The sequence below is a fragment of the Aquarana catesbeiana genome, linkage group LG12 (genome assembly GCF_042186555.1).
Source record: "Aquarana catesbeiana isolate 2022-GZ linkage group LG12, ASM4218655v1, whole genome shotgun sequence".
Lineage (NCBI taxonomy): Eukaryota > Metazoa > Chordata > Amphibia > Anura > Ranidae > Aquarana > Aquarana catesbeiana.
In genome coordinates, this window is record NC_133335.1 from 237103555 (window position 1) to 237115887 (window position 12333).

The window sequence follows — 12333 nt, forward strand, 5'->3', positions numbered from 1 at the left end:
TCCACTTTTGCTTTATACAATGTATGTTCACTTAAAGTGATATTTAAAGCTTTGAATTTTTTTACATTAAAAATAAACATGTTCTATTTGCCTGCCATGTGTAATGGTTTTTCACAGAGCGGCCCAGATCCTCCTCTTCTCCGGTCCCTCTTCAGTGATCTTGGCTCCTACCTCCCACCGAGTGCCCCCACGTTAAGCAGCTTGCTGTGGGGGCACTTGAGCAGACTCGCTTCCAAGCTGCTGCTTTGCGTGTCCATTCACATACAGACCCGCGACTCGGCCCCTCCCCTCTCTCCCTTCATTGGCTCACTGCCAGTGATTGACTTTCTCAGCCACAACTCTTTGCTTGCTCTTTAAAATCTTCAAAATGCATTGCTTCTCCAAAAAACAAAAACGTGTCTAGACAGCCAATGTTAACGCGTTTTGGCCTTTTGGTGTGAACAAGGCTGAAACGCGTTAACATCTGCTGACTAGACACTGTCTTTTATGGGAACCAATTCATTTTAAAGAGCAAGCAAGGAGTTACGGATTATCTTTTTTTTTAATTGCTATTGCAGCTGTACGACTGCCTTTCCGCACCCAGCAGCTATGGAAGATCTCCTTATCCTACTGGGTTGTAGCACCTCACCTTTATTTTATTTAATGAGGAGGGAGAGCTGAGGCTCTGGTGTACAGTGCTGGAGGAAGATTGGGCTCAGGTAAGTATTGGGGGTGGGGGCTGCTGCATACAGAAGGTTTTTGCATGAAGGTAAAATAACCTTAAAGTAATGCACAAGGGGCCTTGTTGGGTCTCTTGCTGTTCTATGCCAGGAAATCCATCGTCCTATGTTGGAGAAAGGCTCCTCCTTCTATTTGTCTCTGGAAAACACTGGCAAATAATGTGATACCCTTATACATAGACGCCTACATACATAAAGGATGTCCAACAAAATATAATGGAGTGTGGACTAAGTGGTTGGCTAAACTCGCTACCGCTGCAGCTGATTAGGATACTCTCCTAGTACTTGCCGGCCTCCCGTGAGGATCCAAGCGGTCAGCCCTCTACAGCATACTGAGTCATGGGGGTTAGTTGGATGCAGGTTTAACCTTGGAGCATGAGCCATACCAGCTAATTGATGATGGTCGCCTATGTTATTTGTAGAATGTCTGCCATCCCTATGTACTACGTTACCTACCTGTGACCCCTGCGTGGGACCTTTCTTTGGTGCTAGAGCCAGGTGTTGGCTGTGCTGATGTACTTTTATGTTTGTAAAAAAAAAAAAAGATAAAAAAAAAAAAAAAAAAAGTGATTCACAAGACTGGTGCACCCCTATATTTTGATGAGCAGCTGCTAGAATCCCCCATGTCCGGAGTGGGCAGCAAGGCCTGAATCAAACCTGTGGGAGGCCCAAGCCTAAAGAGACTGCTATAAGATGGTTATATTTATCTGCCTCTGACCCCCCCCCCCCAGACTTGAGCGCTGGAGAGCTTTTTTGGGGGTAAAATTATTTCTTGTGAAGAACCTACCTCTATGGAGGATAGGGGGCAGACACAATCTGACTGCTTAACTATCACGATTAGGATGAGCTTTTATATTACTCCATTGTTGATGTTTACATGCACTGGCCTGTACTTCTAGATCTATAGTTGATGGAGACACAAGATTAAATGTCTGGCTACTATAGTCCAAATCATTGAATCAATTTTTCCTCGATTTCATAATTGAGTCACCTTTTTACTATGAAATTCTGTGTGGGAGGAAAGAATCACTAGCTCATCAGTGAAAGATTTCCAGACATGGTGGAAAGTCTCAGCCCGTGATAACAAATACTTTTGCTCTCGTCTTCATGAGGGTGCCCTCACCATATCGCAGGCTGTCGACGCTGGCTTTGTAGATGGAGATCCTGAGGCTGACTATCAAGATCTGACTTAATTATTTTATTACTAATGACCCAAAGCAAGTGCAGTATTTTTACCCGACTTGTATCTGTAATTAGAAAGCTATCCTGCCCCTTGTCAGTGCAAATTAATATCGGTTGGTTCAGTCTCAACTGATGGCCTATAAAAAGGTGTCTCTTTACCAAGGTGTCCCACAAGAAACATCTCATGATGGGTAAAAGCCAGACCTTCGCAACCTTATTGTTGCAAAACATACTGATGGCATTGGTTACAGAAGGCTTTCTAAACTTTTAAATGATCAGATGAGACCAAAATTCAACTTTTTGGATGCCATAATACACACCATGTTTTTGGAGGTCACATGACATATCACCCCCAAAACCCCCCCATACCAAGAGTGAAGTTTGGAGGTGTGAACGTCATGCTGTTGGCGAGGCTGTTTTTCAGCATATGGTACTGGCAAACTTCATATCATTGAAGGAAGGATAAATGGAAAAATGTACCAAGACATTCTTAATAAAAAATCCGATGCCATCTACTGGGATGATGAAGATGAAACGAGGGAGGACATTTCAGCAAGGCAATCATCCCAAACACAAAGCCAAGGAAACTCTCCATTGGGTTAAAAGAAAGAAATTAAAGCTACTAGAATGGCCCAGCCAACCTCCTGACTTGAATCCAATAGAACATCTATGGAAAGAACTAAAGATCAGAGTTCATAGAAGAGGCCCCCAGGAACCTTCAGGATTTGAAGACTGTGTGGAAGAATGGTCCAAAATCACACCTGAGCAACGCATGCGACTAGTTTCTCCATAGAGGGGCCTGCGTCTTAAAGCTGTCATTAACTACAAAGGATTTTGTACCAAATATTAAAGTTGTGTTCCTGCCGAAATCATACTTTTTAAATAAAAATACCCCTATAATACACAAGCTTAATGTATTCTAAGTTAGTCTGTAAACTAAGGTCTGTTTTGTTAGTTTATAGCAGTAGTTTGTTATTTTATAAACTTTCAGCAGGCCGTGGCCATCTTAAGTGTGGGCATCTGAAGCCAGACTGTATTTCTTCCTGGATCTCATCCTTGCAGATCTCGCACATGCTCAGTGCAGCACAAGCAGTGTCAGAGGTTACAGGTCAGGTTTCCATAGCAAAGGCAGTGTCAGAGGAAGTTGCCGCCCCTTCCCAGAAGGCATTGCAAACAGGAAATGATGCGATGGGCCGCGGCCAGGGAGGAGGAAGTGAAAAATGAATACAGCAGATATACAGTAGGTGCTGAGAAAAAAAATAAAAAAAATATTCAATTTGTTTACAGTGCGCAGTTTAGTGAGGGATGCTGAAGAGTTGTAAAAGTGGGTGGAACTCCACTTTAAATACATTTCAGCTAGTGTGTTTAATACTTTTTCCCCCGTGTCATTCCATTTTATTACACATAAGTTAATTTCTGAACATATATGTTTTGGTGTCTTTGTATGTATGGATTGCATGCGTTGTTACCGACGTGGGGAAAATTGTATGTCGCTAGTAGCTTTGGAAATATATTTAATTAGAAAAAAGGTGACATGTTCCATACTTATTTTACCCGCTGTATATTTGCACTGTGCTTGGCAAAACAGTCCAGCCATGGATGAGAAGGCCACTCCACCTCAGTAGAGTACATCTAACTGGTTAATTGGTTAGTGAATGTCAGATGTATATTTTATCGCACAGTAAATGCTAATAGAATGATTTGTGTTCTTTTTTTTTTTTCTTTTTAGTTTTCAGGAAACCAATAACGCCTGGCATGGGGGATGTCTGGCTCTGGCCGAATTGGGCCGGCGGGGGTTGCTGCTTCCATCTCGACTTCCTGACGGTAAAAATTCTCTTTGAATTTGCATACTTTGTTTTGAATCTGAACTGCCACATTGGCCTTTTTGCTTTTTTTTTTTTTTTTTTCTCTGAAAATACATAATGTGATTCCATTTTGGAGATTGTTAGAACTGAAGACCTAAAGCTCTAGTTCTGAGAAGTAATGTTTTATGATGCACGGTTGACTTCCCGTGAGAGATCCTGTTAAAAAAAACCTTATATTTAATAAGTATCTAGGAGTTGTATTACCGGCTAAATCACTTCTAATTCAGTGCAGCCGGTCTTGTGATTCGTGCATCTCCAGCACACTGTGCAACAAGGTCTTTGACGCGAGAATAAGTTTGCGTGAGAATGCTCAAACGCATGTGCATGAAAATACCCGCAAATACATAAAAAAAAAAAAAGGCTGAAAAAATAGATGCTCAAACAGGAGTATCATGTGCAAGTGGCGCAAGAAAAGCTCAAGAAAAATGTGTCCCTTTAAAGTCTAAGTATGTCTTTACGCTGGTCTGTTGCACTTTTGTTGTGGTATTAAAAATCTTGCTTGCTGCATTTCTGGCACCTCCCATTTGAAATGCATAGAAAACACAACAAGAACGCATGCGTGTTACATGTTTTGATGCGGTTTTTGAGTCATATGACCTTATGTAAAACATACTATAAGCACAGTAAAATTGCGGTGAAATCACGGTTAAAGCGTTTTTCTCTTATCGGCAAAGTGCCAGTATGTTTTGGCCGCCTAAATTTTGGTGCATCTCTAATTATTGTTAGTTTAGAGTGGCAATTTTATTATTTGTACACAATTTTATATTGATTGTTGTTGCAGCTTCTTGTATGCTTGTCAGTGCAATTTCACTTATAGATTTATTGGTATTCACATACTACGGCCAATTTAGACAGGAGCCAATAAAGCCTACAAGCATGTCTTTGGAGAAACTGGAGTACCTGGAGGAAACCTACACAGGCACAGGGAGAAGATGCAAACTCCAGGCAGGTAGTATCGTAGTTGGGATTTGAACCAGTGACCCCAGTGCTGCTAGGTGGAAGTGCTAACCACGTAGTCATTGTGCTGCCCGAATTGTGTTCTGGACATGTGTTTCAGCGCATGTACAGATCATCCGCAAAATCTGAACAGGTGAAATGTGTGAGAACAAAGCGTTGAAGCATCAAAAAAGGTAACAGGAGAAGCAATTATACAGTGGGGGCGAAAAGTATTCAGACCCCCTTAAATTTTTCACTCTTTGTTATATTGCAGCCATTTGCTAAAATCATTTAGGTTCATTTTTTTCCTCATTAATGTACACACAGCACCCCATATTGTACACACAGCACCCCATATTGTACACACAGCACCCCATATTGACAGAAAAACACAGAATTGTTGACATTTTCGCAGATTTATTTAAAAAGAAAAACTGAAATATCACATAGTCCTAAGTATTCAGACCCTTTGCTCAGTATTTAGTAGAAGCTCCTTTTGATCTAATACAGCCATGAGTCTTTTTGGGAAAGATGCAACAAGTTTTTCACACCTGGATTTGGGGATCCTCTGCCATTCTTCCTTGCAGATCCTCTCCAGTTCTGTCAGGTTGGATGGTAAACGTTGGTGGACAGCCATTTTTAGGTCTCTCCAGAGATGCTCAATTGGGTTTAAGTCAGGGCTTTGGCTGGGCCATTCAAGAACAGTCACGGAGTTGTTGTGAAGCCACTCCTTCATTGTTTTAGCTGTGTGCTTAGGGTCATTGTCTTGTTGGAAGGTAAATCTTCGGCCCAGTCTGAGGTCCTGAGCACTCTGGAGAAGGTTTTCGTCCAGGATATCCCTGTACTTGGCCGCATTCCTCTTTCCCTCGATTGCAACCAGTCGTCCTGTCCCTGCATCTGAAAAACACCCCCACAGCATGATGCTGCCACCACCATGCTTCACTGTTGGGACTGTATTGGACAGGTGATGAGCAGTGTCTGGTTTTCTCCACACATACCGCTTAGAATTAAGGCCAAAAAGTTCTATCTTGGTCTCATCAGACCAGAGAATCTTATTTCTCACTATCTTGGAGTCCTTCAGGTGTTTTTTTTTTAGCAAACTCCATGCGGGCTTTCATGTGTCTTGCACTGAGGAGAGGCTTCCGTCGGGCCACTCTGCCATAAAGCCCCGACTGGTGGAGGGCTGCAGTGATGGTTGACTTTCTACAACTTTCTCCCATCTCCCGACTGCATCTCTGGAGCTCAGCCATAGTGATCTTTGGGTTCTTCTTTACCCCTCTCACCAAGGCTCTTCTCCTCCGATAGCTCAGTTTGGCCGGACGGCCAGCTCTAGGAAGGGTTCTGGTCGTCCCAAACATCTTCAATTTAAGGATTATGGAGGCCACTGTGCTCTTAGGAACCTTAAGTGCAGCAGAAATTTTTTTGTAACCTTGGCCAGATCTGTGCCTTGCCACAATTCTGTCTCTGAGCTCTTCAGGCAGTTCCTTTGACCTCATGATTCTCATTTGCTCTGACATGCACTGTGAGCTGTAAGGTCTTATATAGACAGGTGTGTGGCTTTCCTAATCAAGTCCAATCAGTTTAATCAAACACAGCTGGACTCAAATGAAGGTGTAGAACCATCTCAAGGGTGATCAGAAGAAATGGACAGCACCTTAAATATGCGAGTGTCACAGCAAAGGGTCTGAATACTTAGGACCATGTGATATTTCAGTTTTTCTTTTTTAATAAATCTTCAAAAATGTCAACAATTCTGTGTTTTTCTGTCAATATGGGGTGCTGTGTGTACATTAATGAGGAAAAAAATGAACTTAAATGATTTTAGCAAATGGCTGCAATATAACAAAGAGTGAAAAATTTAAGGGGGTCTGAATACTTTCCATCCTTACTGTATATTGTGGAAAAATGTAAAAACGCCTAACCAGGTATGTCACCTGTAGAAAAATATTGTAAAAATGGCACCTCTTGTCTTTGTGGGACCACTCCTTTATAGCTATAGGGCGTTTCAGTTACATTGTGCTGCTTTCACAAAGTCATGCCACAATTGAGGCCTTCTCACCAGGGCCACCAGAAAGTCTCCTTTTCTAGGAAAGCCATCTTGAACGTAGGGCCAGCAAGTTTGAACATGCCATTTTGTGCAGTTGGGTGATGTCAGGGCAGACGTCAGTTACACGCTAGACGGGCTCTGCGAGCATAGCTTAAGGTTACAACACCGTGTGTAATGCTGAATGTCATTCATTGGCGACATATAGCTGAAATTCTTTCTTCATTATAATTTGTAAAACCATTGTTTGCAGCCACATTCCTCCACAGGCTGTGTCGCCTGTAGCTATCTGAAGCCATACGCTCGGTTTATCTTGCCTTGGGCCAAGTATCAGAGCAAAAGTATGCTGTGGATGTGTATAAATGCACCGTCATTGCTTGTATTGTGTTTGCCATCTTGGTCTTCTAATTCTGTCTAAATGGTGTACACACCCCGGATGAATGTTTGCACCTGAGCCGTCGTCTGCTTCCTCTTCTCCATTTTACCACCATCATGATAATGTCATTAAGAACTAGTTTACTCTTCAAAACAAGGCTTCAGACACACTTTGTTAAAGCTCTCTGAACGCCAGTCAAAGCTCCTGTCACTAAATAAAATGGTTAGCTTTATAGTCCTATTTATACCTTGCTTTTGCTTGGTGCTTTGGTGGGGCTTCGATGAGGCTTTGGTGGGGCTTTGATGAGACTTTGGGGCTTTGGTGGGGCTTCAATGGGGCTTTGGTGGGGCTTCAGCGGGGCTTCAATGAGGCTTTGGTGGGGCCTGAATGGGGCTTGAATGGGGCCTGAATGGGGCTTGAATGGGGCTTGAATGGGGCTTGAATGGGGCTTTGGTGGGGCTTGAATGGGGCTTTGGTGGGGCTTGAATGGGGCTTTGGTGGGGCTTGAATGGGGCTTTGGTGGGGCTTCAATGAGTCTTTGGTGGGGCTTCAATGGGTCTTCAATGGGGCTTCATTGGGGCTTTGGTGGGGCTTCATTGGGGCTTTGGTGGGGCTTTGGTGGGGCTTCATTGGGGCTTTGGTGGGGCTTCATTGGGGCTTTGGTGGGGCTTCATTGGGGCTTTGGTGGGGCTTCAATGGGGCTTTGGTGGGGCTTCAGTGGGGCTTCAATGAGGCTTTGGTGGGGCCTGAATGGGGCTTGAATGGGGCTTGAATGGGGCTTGAATGGGGCTTGAATGGGGCTTGAATGGGGCTTGAATGGGGCTTGAATGGGGCTTTGGTGGGGCTTGAATGGGGCTTTGGTGGGGCTTCAATGAGTCTTTGGTGGGGCTTCATTGGGGCTTTGGTGGGGCTTCATTGGGGCTTTGGTGGGGCTTCATTGGGGCTTTGGTGGGGCTTCATTGGGGCTTTGGTGGGGCTTCAATGGAGATTCGGTGGGGCTTCTGTGGCGCTTTAATGGGGCTTTGGTGGGGCTTCAGTGGGGCTTCAACCGAGCTTTGCCATAGACTTCTATGAAGACGCTTTGAAGCACCACTAAAGCTACATGAGGTACCATTTTTGAAGCCAAGCAAAAGCAAGGTGTAAAAAGGACTGTAAGCTAACCTGTTTATTTAGTGACAGGAGCTTTGACTGGCGTTCAGAGAGCTTTAACAAAGCCTATCCGAAGCCTTGTTTTGAAGCAAGTGTAAACTAACCGTTAATGTGTGGTGAAGCTGAAGCACGTATAAATAAGCCCTTACTGTGTTCTCAGATTGCAATACGTCCTCAAGGTGTGTGGCCTGCTGTAGTAGGTCTAAATCCAGTCACTCTCTCTACATTTCTTTTAAATCTCATATAAGGGCCCTTTCACATGGGCATTCTGATCAAGTCTGCAAGTCCATTTTTCAGGTGGACCTGATCGGAAGCTCCATGCAGCTTTGTGGACAGGCAGGTGTAATCAGACTTGTGTCAGTTTACATCCCCATACCTCCGAGTCCATCTAGGTCTGCATAAAAAAAGAAAAGGAAAAGGACTGCGTCTTTTTGAGCGCATTTACACTTGCTTCAACTTTAACATACATTAAAGGAGCAGTACGGGGAAAGCTCGTTTGGCTGTACTTCTGGGGATCACAGGAGTGCAGATCATTTTGCGCACCTGTGACCAGTTTTCAGCAGATAGCAGGCTAAAGCCGTCTTGTGGTCGGGATCCACCCAGCTACCTGGACCGGCACCTGGCTCTGGCTCCCAGCGAGCCACTGAGAGCCTGAGCCCAGCCGCTCCCACCCCCTCCACAGCACAGCAATCCAGTGAGCGTGGGGGGAGGGGGAGCAGAGAGCCGGTGATTGACAGTCACCAGCTATCTGCTCACGGCGCTCTGAGAACCGAGCAATCCGCAGTGTTTAATCGCTCAGTCTTAGTCTTAGCCTTAGAGCCGGCGGGGTACAGATGCAGCATTGGTATGATTTTAAAAAACAAAACCTAAACCTCTCTTTTAAAGTGCCTACCACTTTCAACATGCTTTTTTTTTTTCATGTGTTTTTGATGCTTCTGTGATGTTCTTTTGAAGCTTGGCAAATGCCCTGTGTTGATTTTGTATTTGTTTTAAAGAGGCCTATTAGAACCCTTGCTCAGTACTGCCTCCACTTAGTAGATTCTCAGGTCATTAGTACCCCTGTTCAGCTGATCCCCAGCCTATTCTTACCCTCATTTAGCAGATCCTCTGCTCAGTAGTACCCCCCCCCCGTTTCTGCTGATCCCCCACTTAGTAGTAACCCCCCAGCTCTGCTGATCCCCCACTCAGTAGTAACCCCCCACTCTGCTGATCCCCCCACTCAGTAGTAGCCCCCAGATCTGCTTGATGCTCTGGTTTTGTGATCCTCCTCCAGGTTCCTGCACACCTCCCGCTATATTGCACCCACGCTGCTCACCATATGTAACATCTGCTAGTTTCTCCTGCTCTGATCCCCCAGCTCTGCTGATCCTCTGCCTCTCAGTCCTCTCTCTCCATTCCCCGCTCACCTTGTACTATAGCGTTCCCATGTTGCACACCACGTGTGCTGTTTGCTAGTTGCTCCGCTCCAGTCCGGACCTCTCTAACTTTCCTGCTGCTCCACGCTGCACACCAGATGTGATGTCTGCACCAGACGCTCCCAGAATATATACACATGAAACAGAAGTGACTGCTGATGACGTCTTTCCGGTTCACTTGTTGGTTTCCCAGTGCATCCTGGGATATCTCATAGCTGCAATACCTCCAAAATACCTCCAAAACAAAAAGCTGCATAAAAGCCCCTCACAGCACCTGCAGCTTTTAAAACAAGCGTTGTCGTAGACTTCTATGGAGGCTTTGGAGACGTTTTGAAGCATGGGGTGACAGGAGGGATAATTTTTTTAAACAAAGTGAATGCAACGTGTGAACCAGGACCGTAAGGTGACAGGAGCTTTGATTGGCATTCAGAGCGCTTTAAAAAAGCGTGTCAAATGCCACATTTTGAAGCAAGTGTAAGCGAGGCTTTTCTGTTTTTCTGGGTTGACTGATTGGAGGTAGCCTTGTCCCATTCAGATCCAATTCAGAAGGGGGATTCGTTTACAGATGCGGTGGAAAACAAACCATGGCAATTGTTTCAGTACATGGTACTTGAGCAAAGTAAAGGTCAACAAGTTATGGTTCAGATCTATCTTAACCATGTCAATACCAACATGTTACACCCCTTTCTTTTCTAGGCCATTTTTTAATTTTCAATGCTGTAATAGTTTGACAAATACTCATTCTTGTAAGTGTGCTCAAATAAATTTTATATAATTTGTTTGAGACAGATCTTTCTTTTGGTGGTCCTTAATGCGGAGTTCCACCTGTTTTTTTAGTTTATTAAAAGTCAGCAGCTACAAAAAGTGTAGCTGCTGACTTTTAATAAACAGACACTCACCTGTCCCACGGTCCAGCGATGCGGCCGCCCGGAGGCTCTCTCCTCAGCGCCGTCATAGCAACTGTGGGCACCCACTCACGGCCGGGCGCGCACTGTGCTCTATTGGCCAGCCAATCTTCTGAGACCTGTGTTGTGTCCCAGATGATCGCTGGCAGGGAGGTCCGCCTAGGTCGAGAGGAGGAGTCACCTAGGCGGCCAAAAAGAGGAAGGAGGAAGTGGGACAGGAAGTCCCACTAAAAATAAGGTACACCCCCCCCCCAAAAAAAAAAAAAAAAAATGACATGCCAAATGTGGCATATCAGGGGGCGAGGAGTGCTTAAAGTCGAAGTTCCACTTTTGGGTGGAACTCTGCTTTAATTATTTCTTCTCTACTATAGAAAGGAAGAAAATCTAAATGTTTTGGGAAAATGTTTTGGGATAGTACAAACACCCCCAAAATTACCCACCCATTTCTAGAATATGACCCCTTTTTAGAAAGTGGACACCCTAAAATATGCAACCTTCGACCTGTTATTGAAGGAAAGAAAATTGCATAATGGCCTGTGTGTGATATCTCATTCAGAGTTTTTCCAGCTGGTGGGAGAATCTCTGCATTTGATCAGCAGTTGGTCATGTTTGTCCTTTGTGTTTGGAGCTGTCCCATCATTATGTGTGCCAATCTCTTCACTGGCTTCCCCTACCCCATCGTATAAAATTCAAAATACTAACCACAACATACAAGGTCCATTTACAACATCACCCGCCAGCTACATCACCAACCTCATCTACAGATATCACCCAAAATCGTCCTCTCCGCTCCTCCCAGGACCTCCTGCTCTCCAGCTCCCTTGTTACCATCTCCCATGCTCACCTCCAGGACTTCTCCAGAGTCTCTCCCATTCTCTGGAACTCTCGGCCCCGGTTTGTCCAGTCAGCTGCTACCCTGTCCGCCTTTAGGCGATCCTCAAACTCATTTATTTAGGGAAGCCTACCCCATCTCCATTCAGCTATTAATTTTTGTACCACCACCCCCTCCCTTTAGATTGTGAGCAGGGCCCTCCTAGTCCTTCTGTATTGAACTGTATTGTAATTGTACTGTCCCCCTTTATATTTTAAAGAGTTGTGTAAACTGTGGGCACTATATAAATCCTGTATAATAATAATAATGTGTGTGTTGCCTCTGTACATGAGAAATCTGATAAAAGACTTGGTGGGTACCTACATGGTATTTTTGATGGGCAATTTCTGTATTTCCCTGCTCTTCTTATGAATTAAGCCAGCCATACATGGATCGAAATGCAGCCGGTTTATCAGGAAATGGTCAAATTTCGATCCCATTTATGAGCACCCTGCTTGTACAGAAGTTGGTCTACTGATTGACTTCTGTCCAACCAGCCTGTTTGGTTTTTCCCAGTCGATCAGGGCCACTGGCTATAGCCGGCAGCACTGATTGTTGTATTCTGACGGCAGCAAAAGCTCCCTGTCGTTAGAACACAATAGCACATGATGAATGTATGGGCTGCCTTACACCTATAGGTGACTCATAATGACTGATGAAACACAATACTATCTGTAAGTTGCTTATTGTTTGATATATGTTCATTTAACAGTCATTCAGCAAGGATGTTGATTGCACTTTCTGATGTACAGATAACTTCTAGGCACATGTGTCAATACACCCGAATCCGGCCATCCAGGCCATTTCATGTGGTCTTCGCACCTCTCCTGCAGCTGTGGCAGCCCCCTCTTCTCTGCCTCCACCTTGTCTC

The 12333-nt window shown here is 44.5% G+C and overlaps 1 protein-coding gene across 3 annotated transcripts in view; it reads left to right on the forward strand.

Moving 5' to 3' along the window:
- TBCD (tubulin folding cofactor D) overlaps window positions 1-12333 on the forward strand; it is a 353196-nt gene that overhangs the window by 95533 nt on the left and 245330 nt on the right. For all 3 annotated transcript variants that reach the window (XM_073606952.1, XM_073606954.1, XM_073606953.1), the window contains exon 14: window positions 3631-3725. In XM_073606952.1, the coding sequence (XP_073463053.1) occupies window positions 3631-3725 (95 nt within the window). The remainder of the gene's footprint in view (window positions 1-3630; window positions 3726-12333) is intronic.